The sequence below is a fragment of the Rhinolophus sinicus genome, chromosome 2, assembly GCF_057876585.1.
Source record: "Rhinolophus sinicus isolate RSI-liver-muscle chromosome 2, RSI-T2T, whole genome shotgun sequence".
Lineage (NCBI taxonomy): Eukaryota > Metazoa > Chordata > Mammalia > Chiroptera > Rhinolophidae > Rhinolophus > Rhinolophus sinicus.
The window spans coordinates 29,952,947-29,969,086 of record NC_142502.1 but is presented as its reverse complement, the minus strand read 5'-3'; the positions used below and the strand labels follow the sequence as shown (position 1 = coordinate 29,969,086).

The 16,140-nt window shown below is 39.3% G+C and overlaps 1 protein-coding gene across 2 annotated transcripts in view; it reads left to right on the top strand.

The window, feature by feature from the left end:
• Positions 1-12,742, top strand: part of TMEM200A (transmembrane protein 200A) — a 65,843-nt gene extending 53,101 nt beyond the window's left edge. For both annotated transcript variants that reach the window (XM_074333570.2, XM_019729416.3), the window contains one exon: positions 10,467-12,742. In XM_074333570.2, the coding sequence (XP_074189671.2) occupies positions 10,483-11,955 (1,473 nt within the window). In that variant the 5' untranslated portion in view covers positions 10,467-10,482 and the 3' untranslated portion in view covers positions 11,956-12,742. The remainder of the gene's footprint in view (positions 1-10,466) is intronic.
• Positions 12,743-16,140: the final 3,398 nt, after the last annotated feature.

The window sequence follows — 16,140 nt, the reverse complement described above, 5'->3', positions numbered from 1 at the left end:
TGTTCCCTTTCACCGGCAGTCTCACTCTTTAATCATCAGCACCGTTTACAGTGATGGTGTAGTCCACGCCACTCAGTACATATCCAAATAAATATTCTGTTTGTTTGACATAAACAGGATCTTACTCTTCATTTCTGTTCTCAAATCTCAAAAATACGATGTGACCATTCTTCTGATTGGCATATATTAAGCCTTTTAAATATCTATATAATATTCCATTATTTAGATGCAGCATAATTGATTCAGCCGTCTATTGATGAGCATTTAAATTGCTGCCATTACTGTAGCGCTGAATGCATACTTTTATGTACATGTCTACAAATCTAAAGGCTGTATTCATAGAAGTGAAATCAGGGCAGAGGAGATAGGCATTTAAACTTTCAAAAGTCATTCCCCAATTAACCTAAAAAAGTAACAATTTTTCCTCATTGATAGCTTATTAGAATTTATTTCCTTGCACTTTATCAGTAATGAGCATAATCAATCCCTCTTTTTTTCATTGTTGTCCTTTAGTAAGTGAAGTTATTTCATTACTTTTGAAATTGCTTTAGCTTACATTTCTTTGCTTAGTATTGAGTTACTCTTCATTTGTTAACTGGACATTTGTATTTTTCTTCTATGAATTGACTATGAACATCTGTGGTCCAGTTTTCTCTTGGATAGTTCTCTCTCACAGGAAATGACCAGTGAAGCAAACCATTATAAATTATAAGAGGTATTTGAAGCTAAAAATATCTCAGCCATGATCCCAAAATACTGTCCCCTAGTAGAAAGAGGTAACAGGCATGTATGGTGTTTTGGAGACAGGGATTTATCCTCTGTTGTTGTAGGTTAGACCCTCCTTGAAATCATTTTTACTGCTAAGCATTCTTTCCAGGCTGTTTTGTATTTCTGGTATCTTATGCAGTTTATCATTCTTCTCAATTTTTCCCTTTCAGTTAACATATTTAGAGTCAGGATTTGGTAGATGATTCAGTAATCAATCCAGCAATCCCAGGAGACAATTTCTGTCCTTATATAAATGTTTTTAAAAGGAAGAGCTGGAAAGCAGTAAGGATCTTTAAGAAAGTATATAGGAGTTTTGCATCATTTCAGATAGTTCATGTTTATAATAATCCATAATTTTCTCCCCCAGTACAAGTTTCTTCTCTTCCTCTGCTTTATCCCCCACCTTTCCCTCTTCCTTCTTTTTTGACCTTTGCCCTTCTGCTCCCTTCTTTCACTTCCGCTGTCTTCCTTTCCAGCAGCAGCTCTGATTCAATTAATTTTGTCTCCTGAAATGGTAGGTAAAACCTCTAAATAAAGGCATTGATTGATGCTTCTTCAGTGGTGAAATAGTAGCTACTCCCATTATATTCAGGAGCTACCATCAGTTGGAAAACTTTATAAGAAATTGGATGTACAGTATGTTACTGTGGATTAAAAGATGACCCAGCTCATTGCTAATTTAGATGGTGTTTTTGCTCTGGTGAGAGGTGGTTCCTCATTTGCAGTAGAGAAGAAAGTAAGATCTTTTGCATCCTTGACAGTGTTGGCAAGGATGTGTAACATGCAAAACTGATAGCTTATATATTTGATAGAAAGTGGAGCAACTGCAATTGAAACTTAATATTGCCCTCCATCTTTTCCCCTTGTCCAATAGGATGTCAGCAGTGTGTTTGGATTTTCCATTTAAAATCACTGGTTAGAATATTAATACCTGTTAGAGTCTCACTTTCCAATGTTGTCTCCACAAACATAGTCACCACACCTCTAAGTGAAGTTCCCGTATATGTTCTCCTGCAGAGGAGAGATCTCTATAAAAAGTCCAGTTTGTGATTTTAAATGCTTTAGCTCTTTATCCAGGAATATCTCAGCTAATTTCCTCATTTCAGTAAATATGTGACTTCTTTAGGGGTAGCTTCTTTACACTAATTTCAAATCGACTTCCTGCCAGGAAATGCAGTGATCAGGGTGTTACAGTCATTGTAAGAGCTTGTCTAGATTTGAAAAATTGAGGTATAGAGTGGGAAGCATATTTCTATTTTGAGGGGATATAGGCTTCTAATTTCTTCTGTTCCTGCAGAATATGTCTCCTACTGGGTCTTAGCAGGGTTTTTTCTAACAGCTCATTATGGATCTGTTATTTGGTCTCCCGAAGATTTCTGTGTTCTGTGGACTCCATGGTTTTAGTTCTTGGAGAGCAGTTGTTACATGTCACTGTTACACAGCTCATAATTGGTTCAGGACCATATTTTATAGTTTATAAGGCTGGGAGGTTTGGAAGGCATACAGTATAGATTTCCAAGTGCGTTCTCTACTCCTGGCATTTTCTGCATGCTTAGGATGTACTTGACCATAAAGCACAGTTTCTATTTAATGACTTGACTATAACCCTGCTAATTATAAAAAAATTCTGTATTTTCCTTTAGTTCCAGCATTTGTGTGAATGTAAAACAGTACTAAATAATAAGAAACCCTTCAATCCAAGGTAGCCCAGCCAAGGCCTTCAGAATGTGCATAAAAACCATGGCTTAAACTTCTGCTCATAAAATTAACATTTTGCACATTTTCACTTTATATCACCCTTATGGCATCTTCTCTAGTTCCCCTATCCCCAAACCCCAAATCCCTCTTTGTTTTCAGTCTCCTTTACACCCAAGTGTCCCAGTGGAAATAGAACGGTGCTTGCTGAATCAATCAGATTACTCGGGCATTTGATTCACTGACAGCATTAAGATAAGTAAAAACATCAGCTGCACTGGTTTGTTTTTCTACCTTGTTTTTATTATTGCTATTATTTTTTTGTCATAAGTCTCCAAATCTGAAGAAATAGAATGAATTAAAAAGAGATGCTTTATTCTTTATATATTTCCTACCAGTCTCTTAGATAAACTCACGTTTTCTTTGCAACTACCAATTAGTGCTCTGCCACTAAAATACAGACTCTACTCAGATAGTTTTTGACTCTAAATCCCAGTACAAACTTGCAGTCATAATTTCATTTCCATATTATTATTTAACTTAATATATTAAAATATATATTTTGGTTTGCTTAGCTGATCAATGAAAGAGTTAATAATACTGAGCAACAAAGAGTTGATAATAATAGCTATTGTTTATTGAGAACATATTATAATCAACACTGTAGTGAACACTTTATATACTATATTACTTCATTTCATCCTTAAAAAGTCCTTAAAATCAGACATAGCTGACATCACTAATGTAGATGTTAGTTCCCAGACACTGAACTGTGATTTGCATTCATTATTTCCTTTGCTTTACAACAACTCTACAGGCACTTGTTTACAGATGAGGAAACTGAGGCTCCAAGAGCTTGAGTCAGTTGTTCAAACATACCGTTAAAGAGAAAACCACAGGCCCCAAACGGAGTCACTTGTGCAAAAGCCCATGACCTAAGTTCAGTTTTGACCTTCACCAGAAATGTAATCTTAATCAACCAGTCTGGAATTTTCTGGTCACCACCAATAAGGCAATCTGTCATATGAGGGCCCTCTCCATCTCCTCCCTAAGAAAAAGAGGCGGTCTGCATGATGAAACCCTTGACTTTCCCTTCCCCTCAAAAGATATCCTTACCTAAAAACAATCCTTTCTTTTGCTAATAGCTCTCTCGCCCCACACTTCTTCCTATAAAAACCTTCCATACTGTAGAACCCCTCAGAGTTCCCTTCTAGTTGTTAGGTGGGATGCTGCCCTAGCCATGAATCACTTAATAAAGCTAATTAGATCTTCCAATTAATCCACTGAATTTTGTTCTTAACAGTAGCGAGTAAGTGGTGTGCAGGGACTCTAGACCCCTCAGGTCTTCTGCCTCCAGTGTACTAGATACTGTGTATTAAAGATGGTTTTGCCATCTTACAGATGGAGAAACAAATAAGAGGAGTTTAAAACAACTTGGCCAAGGTTGCTCAGCTGTCAAGTGATGAAGCAAGGAGGTGACCCCGTCTCTCTGATTCCAATGTCCATACGCAAAACCACCATGTTTCACATTAAAAAAATCATTTCTATTCTGTTCTTACTTTTTAAAAACTTTAATATGATTGAACCGTCACCCATAGGCATTTTCTCGTTCAACTTTGATAAAGATATAGGTTAGAAATCCTATTCTAAAAATTTTAAATGTCTCTACTGGGAAGAAAGTCCTAAAACTGTTCTAGCTTGAACAGAAAATACTTCCATCTGTCACATTTGTGGATACCACATGGGTTTTTATGTAATATTTTTGTTTTGTCTTGAAGGCATAGATTAATTTTTACTTCCTTTTGGCAGATAGCCTCACATTCTAGTGACTTTTTAAACCTTAAGAATAAAAATTCAAACATATAAGACAGTATCAAATATATTTAAAATAATTTGCACACTTCAACTGAGAAGAGGAAACAAGAGCAAGGACCCTTGTTAAACGATCAGGGACAAACATGAGTTAGAATCTGTCTGCATGGCCAACTCCTACTGATATGCCTCCATGAACAGCTGCCACTTCTGGGAAACCTCTCCTGATTCCTCCAGAGAGAGTTGAAAAGCATTTTCCAAAGTCCCCATAACTCCATCACAGCAATCAGTTCATTTCATTTTAAATGTGTACTTCACCTGCTTACCCACTAGACTCCAGAGTCCTTGAAATCAAGAACTGGCTTCTTTTAACTTTGTGTCCCTAGTGTCTAGCACATTTCAGTGATATTTAAGCCAGTTCAGTCAACAGATAAACTTGCTGAGCATTTGTTATCCTCCAGGCACACTGCGAGGCATTGGGGTAGCATGAAAAACAGTAGGAAGAGGAATATTTCACCAAAAATGAACACTGGACTGGGAGTCTGAAAACTTGATTTCGAGTCCTTTTCTTTCTGCTAGTTCATTGCTGGATCTTAGACAACATTCCTCATCATTAGTTACCTATAAGGATGTCTGATTCAAAGACTTTTAAAGTCTCTCAACTCTGCAATCCTATTTACGTCTCATCATCTCAGATATAACTGTGTGAATGCATCCGGAACGAAGTCTGATGTAACAATGTTTGGTGTGTGGGCAGGAGGGCACCTAAGTGTACAGGAATCAACTTCCGTGGGGCTGTGAATACTAAATACTGGATGGATGAGTGCTAGAAAAGCAAAGTCCAGACTGTGCTTAAGCTTGTAAAAAGGGTAGAGGACGACACCACTAAGGCTTTTAAAATCATTATCATAGCACACATAGGAGAGGATAAGCCTGACGATTAGATGGGCTGGTGTAGTGTTCACACACTATCACATTTACTGTGATAACTGTTAGAATGCTGTCACCTGCATGAAGCCTGTTGTAAAGGTCCCCCTAATTGAAATTTTCATGTTCAACTCAATGAGGACATCTCATTCTGTTTGCGGTGGATATGCTAACTCCTTCATTAGGTTAAAGCAGTGACTGTGTTTGCACATCTTTGCTTTCCCCTCAGGGCTGGGTCCCTGAGTCACAATAGAGGCTCACTTAGCAGAAATCTCAGACAAGGAGGGAGAGTTTTTGGCTGAAAGAGGTAGGATAACTATGGTCCAGTGGGAGGATGAGCCGAAGGTGGATGAGCAGACAGTAACAGAGCGCTTGCCTGAGTACAGGAGTCTACATCTGCAGTGATAAAGGTAACAAATGAGACTGAATTCCTACTGATGATTTCTGAGATCTGCAATGAATGGGTAAGACAAGGGCTTGGAAGTAGCCCAACAGGCCCCTGGTTTGCACAGTTAAGAAGGTGTGAAATTTTAAGCTGGTAGTTTGATAGCTGTGGCTGATTTATGAACACTGGGAATAGAAAATGGGATGATCAATATGTAGTCAATAGCTAACCCAAACTAATTTTTTTTTTCATTTTTGGTTGTCAACAGAATATATGCATATCTGTCTTTTAATTTGGCATTTGATAAAGTCATGTATCTTTTTGGAGAATTTGGAAACTGAGTGTGGCTGGCCCTCTAGTAAAGTTTAATTTATAACTGGTTGAAAGGCCGCCTCAAAAAGGCAGTTGCTGATCGTTACATTGTTCATTCCAGGAAACATGTTTTGAGCCCTGTAACCACTACACTGCCAGACATCAGCCTTTACTAATTGCATGCATGAATAGCTACACAAATTAAATCAGGAGGAGATCTCTAATAGAATACCCCAGGGCTTTCTTCAAGTTCCAAAAGTTTGGATGAAGCTTTAGATCCAGAGACTGATAAGCAAAAACTAGGTGCCCAAGTTAACGAAATGAAATTCAATGTGGTAAAATTCTTCATTTGGATCTTTTAGGAAATAAGTCCCGACCTGGCCCCATCAGGGATGGTAGAGATCAAAGAGAAGTGTGGAGGTGGGGGTGGTCTGTTCTGTGTCTGCACCTTCACGTGCTGAAGGGGACATAGACAGGGGTGAGAGGCCCGCTGCTCTCCCAAGGACACGCTTTCAGCCTCATCTGCTCCCCGTGGCTTCTCCCATGTGGTCAATGTGACCAGAAATGGCAGTGGGTTCATCCATTGTCACAGTTTTAAAGGCAAAGAGCATTAATTAGGGTCTGGTGGTCTGATGGAAACAGGAATCAAAGTAAGAAAAACTGACAGAGAAAGAAAACCTCAGGGAAAGCGACTTCAGAGCCATCCCGTCCTCATCTCAAAGTCTGTAAGAGCACAGGCTCTGGAGTCACCCTGAGCTGTGTGACCTTAGGCAAGTTACCTAAACTCTCTCAGCCTGTTCTCTCATCTGTAAAACAGAGATCATAATGACCACATCAATTTCCAGAACTGTTGTGAGAATAAATATGCTGTTTTACCTAAAGCATTTAGTGCCTGGTCATCAGCAGTGTGTGTTTGTGGGTTAGCAATCATTACTACTATTGTTATTAAAACTTAGAAGAATGCTGTGATTTGTTACAATAGGAGACTGTAGTGAACCGGGTCCCTAAGCCCGCCCCTCACCAAAAAACCAAAAACCAGTGATGCATGTATAGGATACGGTTTTGCAGCATACATGAAAAAGTAGATTTAGGCTGTTTTTACGCATACTGAACATTTTGGACCAAGTTGACGTTGCCGTTTGAAGTTGCAAAGGCCTGTACCTTCACTCCCCTTAGGTCGTATAATTTCACTCGGCATCTTATTGCAAAGCTGCCTTTGGTGTCCTCATGCTATTTCCCAATATCAGTCCTGCATTACTGCTTTTATCTACAAGTTGAGATTAATTTTCCTAAGACAACAGTAGCAATATTTGAGTCTTACTCCAACTCCATCGCATATAAGTGTAAAATGCAAGTATTCAGGAATGACACCTCCTAATTTCCAAGACTTGGCCCTCCTTTCCTCTCTAGGTTTACATGCTTTCCTCCCTCAGTGCTGAGCAATGTGCTAAAGGCAGGCCCGAACTCTGTTCTCCAGCCTTTCTTTCTCTTGACTTTACCTGAAATGCTCTTCACTTGACTTTTTTACTGTGATAAATGTTAGAATGCTATCACCTGCATGAAGCCTGTTGTAAAGATCCCCCTAATTGAAATTTTCATTCTAGAGGTCATCTCATTCTGTTTTAGGTGGATATACTAACTCCTTCATTAGGTTCCAAGTTCTTGAGAGCAGGGACTGAGTTTGCACATCTTTGCTTTCCCCTCAGGGCTGGGTCCGAGTCGCAACAGAGGCTCACTTAGTGCTGAATTGCTTCCAGTGGAATTACTAAAGGAGGACAATGGCTCCCAGCCTGAGTTTGCTCATTCTTGGGCGTCTGGGCGCCCCTGCCTGGATCTGGCCCGGGTGTACTGGCTGAAGAAGCTGTGAGAGCCTTTCATTTCCCTCCATCCTACTCTTTATTTCTGAACTCCTCCAGAGTCTTTTTTTCTTTCATTTTTAAATAAATTTTCACACTCTTGCTTTTTATTCGTGTCTGGTCTAACCTGCTTTGCGTCCTCACAAAGGAGCCCAGTCCCTCATCACTCTTTTTCACCTTCCTGTCCCCATCTATCTTTCTCAAAACGTTTTTTTTCCCTCCTCCAGCCCCCTTTCCTCTCTCAGCCTCAGGAATAGAAAATGGCACTGCCTGCAGAAAATGTTTTAACAAGTGGGGGAGGACTAAGAATCTGTATAGAAGGGTAATTCACAGTGGTTTTTTTAAACCACATGAAATCCTTTTGCCCGTGTTTTTATTCAGTTCAGCAGGATTTCAGACTAAATCCTTATCCTGCCATATGGGAATAACTGAGTTAGATGGCTGCTATCTAATCTAGGCATTTTATTCAGACATTTGAAACTGTTTTCATTTAAGAAGATGTAGGCTGACACTAAGTTTTGTTTTAGCCAAGATTTGGGGGAAGTTCTAAACTGTAGTATGTATACTTTGATAAATTTCATACACTAGAGCTATGGGTTACAATATAGTTTGTTCTTCCAGCATTAAACTGTTTTAATCCTAATTATAACTCCAATGAAGGCTGGGTTTACTCACCAGCTTGTTCAGCTGGCTGAAACTGTAGATACCATCCATAACCTTGTTACTTAAACACAATTCAGAAATCATAAATAGAAATTCAAAAGGAGAGCTTGATTTTGCAAGACAAGATTTGAGGCCGTGAAGAAACCCTCTCAGAAATTTGCCAGAGATGTTGTGGGTCTTAAAATAGCCTGTTTCCTACCAGCCAGATTTGGCAGCTTGAGAACTATTCATTTCAAATAATGACAAATATTTTACCAACTCACAAAATGTTGCCATTTGTTTTGGTATTAATTTTGTTGATGTTTTTAACTAGAAATGTAGTGTAGTAATATGATGGTCAGTCAGCGTATCTCAGCAGAAGAATTACTCCATTATTAAACATTTTAGCAAATATTTCTTGAACACTGGCTATGTGCAAGGTACTATATTGAATGTTTCTGGTAATACAAATATGAATTAAACTTGATGTTTGACCATAAGACATGGAAGAACTAAGACAGTATAATATTTCAAGTGCCATAGAAAACTTGCTAAAATGCTCTGAGGAATGAACTCATGTGGGATTTGCTGAGTGAGAGAAGGTTTTATACAGGGAAGTAAAATACGAGCTTTGATGACTAGCCAGATGTTATGATGGGAAATTGGGGGAGGGAAGTGGGAGGTCCGGATGGATGAAATATTAACAAAGTCTCAGAAACAGTATAATACAGAGTACAGAGAATATTGTTGGGTTTTAATTTTATATAAATGAAAGGGAGCAATTAGAGATAAAGCTAAATCCCATGGGTTTGAAATGCCAGATTAAACTTTGGTAAGTAGTGGGGGATATTTTATCAATTATTCTACACTTTAAGCAACTTCACAGCTGTGTTTTAGGGTAGTTAATCTGCCCTCAGCGTGTAGGCTTGATTGTGGAGGAAGGGAAGTTGGAGTTTGGAGGACCAGTTGGGAGGTCCAGTAAGACTAATAATAATAAGAGCTGCTCTAGGCTGGAAAGAGTAAGTTGGAATGGAGGGATAGACTTGAGAGACACTGTGAAGTGAAAATTTCTAGGACTCAGAACCTGATTGGAAGAGGAGAAGAAGAAAAGGAGGAGTTAAGATGACTATGAAGACTCCAACGTGAGAACTGACACTATTACCAAAGTCAAGCTGTGCAGGTAGAAAGGTGAGTTCAGCTTTGTTAGCAGTGCATTCATGTATATATGTTCCCCAATGGAGAGCTGGAAATGTGAAATTGAAACTCAGGCTATGATTTGAAATATAGACTTGGGGCTCATTAGCATAAAGGAAGTGGTGGAAGCTGTAGGAGCGGATATGAATGCCAAGGGAGAGTATGAAGAGAAGATAGCCAAGGTCAGGGCCCTGGGGCGAAGGTGGTCTACTTTTAGGTGAGGGAAGATGAGCCATAATTGAAATAATGAGGTCAGGGAAGAGCCAGGAAACTTAGGATCATAAAAGACTGGACAAGAGTTTGAAGAGAGGAGGGGTCAGTAATATCCATGGAACTGGAGAAGGAAGGAAGATGAGACTCGAGAGGGAGAAATGAAATGTGGTAGTTAAGAGCTCACTGGTGACTTTCACAAGACTGGTCTTAGAGCTGTGAGCTGCTGGAACGTATTCTTTTTGGAAGTCTAGAGTTTATTTATTTGGGGCCTATTAAGTACTCTGGATTTTTCCTTTTCTTTAAAATAATACAGATAAAGAGAATAGTGAGTGTGTGTGTGTGCGCGCGCGCGCGCGAGAGAGAGAGAGAGAGAGAGAGAGAGAGAGAGAGCACGCCTTATGACCAGAGGACTATTTTATGAGTGTTAAAATTATTTAAGTAAAATATACCTTGACCTAACATTTCATTAATGACAGAAACACTAATTCAGCCAAAAATGAAATCTCCAGAATTTTACATTAGTCAATAAAGAAAACTTCTACCTAAACTATGTTAATTAAAAAGATATTTTTTTGCCCCAACGAAAACAAATAACTAATGGTTGAATTGATGAGCATATCCCAGAACATACTTAGGTGACCATCTTTTCCCCTTTTTTTCAGAATAAAAGCCCAAGCTATGATAGCGACGGGTGGAGTGATAACTGGCCTGGCTGCCTTGAAAAGGCAAGACTCGGCCAGATCCCAGCACCATGTCAACCTCAGCCCATCTCCTGCTGCTGAAGAGAAGAAACCAGTCAGGCGTCGGCCTCGCGCTGATGTTGTGGTTGTTCGAGGGAAAATTCGGCTTTATTCCCCATCTGGATTTTTCCTCATTTTAGGAGTGCTTATCTCTATTGTAGGAATCGCAATGGCAGTCCTTGGATATTGGCCCCAAAAACATTTTATGGATGCTGAGACAACATTGTCAACAAACGAAACTCAGGTCATTCGGAACCAAGGTGGTGTGGTGGTTCGCTTCTTTGAGCAGCATTTACATTCTGATAAAATGAAAATGCTGGGCCCTTTCACAATGGGAATTGGCATTTTCATATTCATTTGTGCTAATGCCATTCTTCATGAGAACCGTGACAAAGAAACCAAAATCATACACATGCGGGACATCTACTCCACTGTCATAGATATCCACACGCTGAGAATCAAGGAGCAAAAGCAAATGAATGGCGTCTACACTGGTTTGATGGGAGAAACAGAAGTAAAACAAAATGGGAGCTCCTGTGCCTCCAGACTGGCAGCAAATACCATTGCCTCTTTCTCGGGCTTTAGGAGCAGTTTTCGGGTGGACAGCTCTGTTGAGGAGGATGAGCTTGTGCTAAATGAAAGTAAGAGTTTTGGGCATCTTATGCCGCCTTTGCTCTCTGACAGCTCTGTCTCTATCTTTGGCCTCTACCCACCTCCTTCCAAGACAGCTGAAGATAAGAGCAGCGGCCCTAAGAAATGTGAAACCAAGTCAATTGTGTCATCATCCATCAGCGCTTTTACACTGCCTGTGATCAAACTTAACAACTGTGTCATTGATGAGCCCAGTATAGATAACATCACCGAGGATTCTGAGAACCTCAAAAGTCGGTCAAGGAATTTGTCCATGGATTCCCTTGTGGTCCCTTTGCCCAACACCGGTGCGTCCTTCCAGCCCGTCAGCATGGTGCTTCCCCGGAATCATTCCATGGGGGAGTCACTGTCGAGTCAGTACAAGTCTTCTGTGGCCCTTGGACCTGGGGCTGGACAGCTCTTGTCTCCTGGGGCTGCCAGAAGACAGTTTGGGTCTAACACATCCTTGCACTTACTCTCGTCACATTCCAAATCCCTAGACTTAGACCGAGGTCACTCCACCCTAACTGTTCAGGCAGAACAGCGGAAACATCCAAGTTGGCCTCGGTTGGATCGAAGCAATAGCAAAGGATATATGAAACTAGAGAACAAAGAGGACCCCATGGAGAGGTTGCTTGTGCCCCAGGCTGCAATCAAAAAAGACTTTACCAATAAGGAGAAGCTTCTTATGATTTCAAGATCTCACAATAATTTGAGTTTTGAACATGATGAGTTTTTGAGTAACAACCTAAAGCGGGGAACTTCTGAAACAAGGTTTTAATGTTAAAAAAATATAATCATTTTACAAGGCTATATATTTTAAAACTATTTTCACCAGCGTTTCATTGTTAAAGCATTGGTTATAAGCCTTTTTAATCAAATGGTTTATAGTGTATTAGATATGGCTGCTTAATTTTGTAATGGAGATAGCTGTATGTTTGGGTTACTAAGATTGCAGTACTTTATATTATCACATGATTTTATTTTTTCCATTCCTTTGAAAGCATGATGTCTTTTCTTAAAATGAATACAAAATACTTCCATCTGAATTAAAGCTCCTTTTCTTTACTTTTAAGTTCTCGTTGATGGTCACATTCATAGAACGACGTGTCCAGTTTGGAAAAGGTAGGGTATCCAAGTGTGGACTAGAAGTACCAAATTCAGGCCCAAGTCTCAGTATATATTTATAAATGAGTGTGAGTGCAAATCTTACGTAGGTGTGATTTTTCTGAATAACTGCTCTTATATAGGATTGGTTAGATTATTTAAAAGGAAAACGATCTAGCTAGCTTCTGTCCCAGCTAAATAATATGGTTTAGTTCTGTGTGAGCTAATTGATACGAATTGGTTAAGCTGGTAGTTACATAGTATTTTTTTCAACATCAGTTCTATTTTAGTGATATATTATCAAGAAACCATGCATTTAAGAGCCTTGGCTGAGAATGGGAGATATTCTTAGGGGTAAATAATCAAAATGCTATCAGCTATAACTTTAGATATTCAGAACTGAAATTTTTTTGTGAATGACTTGAAAAATGAATGGACTGGTTACGTTTTTAGAAATGCTACCTTGATACAATTATATACATGAAGAAACTGTTGACTAATGAATGGAAATACATTATTTGCTACTTAATGCTAACTAGTCTCAGTACCTTTTGTGAGCCATCTCTATTATCATCCAATATCCACTCATGTTCACATCCTTATTTGTCTCCAATATTTTTTAGATTCTCTTATATGGAAAATAATAGCTAACCTTGACATTTCCTTTTATCTTCACATATTACTAGCTTGGTGGTTCAAGAAAATTTAGTCCTTGATAAGTTGCCTTGAAATTTACCTTGTGCTGGAAAGCTTTATGATGACTCCAAAGACTTCCTAATGGCATAATACACTTTAAGGATTGTGGTCCTCAGTTATTGAAGATAATAAATGTTAAAATGGATGTTTCCATGAGAAAATTTTCATGTTTTCCATTAAGGTAACAATTTTTTTAAGAATTGTTTAATGGGATACTCAGTAAAATTCACAGCTTTTTCCCAATGCCTAAGCATTTCTGAACGTCAGCGTTGCAGTTGTTGAAGAGGAGAAGGAAGATATATTTCTGTTTGTAGGTCCCTACAATTCCACCTTGTGTTGGCATCAGGGGCTTTGTGGCACAGTGTTACTTGTTAGAACATCAAGCCCATGTATTGTAATAGAATGGGTTCAATATTTTACTATAAAGCATTTAATAAACTTCTGTTCTTAATAGAAATATGTGTTCTTCATACATTTGCTATTATTTTTTAAATAACATGCAAATTTCTGTTTAAAATTTGTTTTTCAAATTTTTAATTACATTCTACTGAAGGTGCTTAATACTCTAGTACATGTATTGGGTGTTGTGTCTTCTTTATTTTGTTTCTGTTAGATTAGAGTGCTAGGTCCATTCACCTATGTAATTAGGTTATTTTCATATTTTGTTCTCTTGGTATGATGGTTAATATGTGTCAACTTGACTGGGCTATGGGATGCCCACATTTCTAGGTGTATTTGTGACAGTGTTTCCAGAAGAGATTAGCATTTGAATCCACTGTAACGAAGATCACCCCCACCAATTTCAGTGACTATTATATAATCTGTTGAGGGCCTGCATAGAACAAAATGGCAATGGAAGGGCAAGCTGTCTGTGCTTGAGCTGGGACATCCATCTTCTCCTGCCCTCAAACATCAGTGCTCCCAGTCCTTGGGCCTTTGCACACAAATTAGGGTTTACACGACTGGCTCCCCTGGTTCTCAGGCCTTCAGGTTTGGAGTGGAATTATACCACCCGCTTTCCTGGGCCTCTCTAGTTTGTAGATTGTGGGACTTCTTGGCCTCCACAATCACATCAGCCAATTCCTTATAATAATCTGCCTCTATCTCTCTCTATGTATCTATCCTATTGGTTCAGTTTCCCTGGAGAACCCTGACTCATACACTTGGGATCATTTTCTCTTAAAATTTCATCAACTCTTAGGAAAAATAACCAGATATATAGCATCTCACAAATGTCAGTGATACAGATTTAAAAACAACGGCTCTTAATACCCCTGATGTGACAAATGACTAAAGCCATACAATTTTCCTAGTTCACTCCTGAAAAAGCTCTAGCAATTTGAAGAGGATTAAACAGCATGGGTCTTGGAAGACCCAAATACAAGAATCAGGGTTTAAAGCAGTGATTCCTGTTCAATCTGTCAACATCAAAAAGCCCAAGATTTTCATTTACCAAACAAATCAACTTTATTAAATGATAAATACCTGTCTCATTTTAAATTAATCAAAGATACATGCATATAAAATAACTGATATTATTGTATTGACTTGATACAATTCCACTCCAAAGCAGTGAAATTTGGAATTTTAGTTAGACTATATTTTGTACATTTCCCTTAGGCTTTCATAAACATTGAAACTCCATTTCTTTATCTGGGAAACCTCAGGAATCTGGACCGTGGGCTAGCTGCCTCTAGTCCAAAGAGTTTCTAACGCCTTTGGTCTACCTGGTGTGTATTAGTTTGCTGGCCTACCATAACAAATATCACAGACTGGATGGCTTAAACAATAAACAATTTTCTCAGAGATCTGGAGATTAGAAGTCAAAGATCATGGTGTTTGGTTTCTCGTGACGCCTGTCCCCTTGGCATGTAGGCCAGCTCACTCTGTCCTCAATGGCCTTTTCCCTGTTCATGCCCATCTCTGGTGTCTTTTTCTCTTCTTAAAAAAGATACCAGTCATACTGAATTAGGGCCTCATCCTATAGGCCTCTTTTTACCTTAATCACCTTTTAAAGGCTTTACCTATCTCCAAATATAGTTACATTCTGAGGTACAAGGAGTTAGGACTTCAAAATACGAATTTGGTGGTGGTGACAGGAGAGGCGACAGTTTAGCGCATAACGTGAGGTATGTCACTGAGAAGTGGGAGAGCTAAGCAGGTGAGAGGAGCACAATATGCCCCCAATGGCTTTACCAACCTCGCTGTATAGCCTTGAGTAAATCAATCTCTCAATTTAATTAGTTCAGTTTCAATTAATTTCTTAATTTAAAGCCTTTAGATTGCTCAACTGTGAAATGCAGGGTTCTGGGTGCCCTGGGATGAAGATCTCTTTGCAGCATAAGATACAAAGGGCAGGAGCTGTGGTAAAGCCGAGTGGTGAGACATGTTGGCTGGAGCCAGAGGACCAGGATTTGCACTTGGCTCTCCCACTTGCTGGTCATGTGGGCTTGGGCATGAGCACTGACTCATCAGAGGTGCTGAGAACTACTGAGGGAAGACCACATGTCGCAACTGAATGCCAGCCCCACTCCTCAGCTGCAGTAAATGACTTGATGCTCATAGACGGTCCAGAATGGTGCCCCAGATGGGCACACAGGAAGCATTTAACATGTACATGTGCTATTACTATCTAAAAATGTCACCCAAGAGCTTTCCAACCTTCACCCTGTCCCCACCCCATCCCCAATTATATTTCCTGTATTAGAATGAATAAAGTTCCCCTAAAATGTCCATGTCACAATCCCCAGACCCTGTGAATGTTACCTAATATGGCAAAATAGACTTTCAACTGTAAAGATTTTGAGATGGGAGAGATTATCCTGAATTATTAAGGTGGGCCTAATGTAATCGCAAGGGTCCTTATGAGAAGGAGGCAGAGGAGAACATGATTTAACCAAAGCAGAGAGAGAATGGATGATGCTAAGATCCTGGCTCTGAAGATGGAGGGACGAGACATGAGCCAAGAAATGCAAGGAATGAAGCTTCAGACATTGGAAAAAGCAAGAATTGGGCTTTTCCCTCAGAGGCTCTACAGGAACCAGCCCTGCTGACACCTTGACTTTAGCCCCGTGAGACTGATTTGGGACTTCTGTAAGAGAATGAATATATGTTATTTTAATCCACTACGTTTGTGTGATTTCGTACAACAGTGACAGGGAAC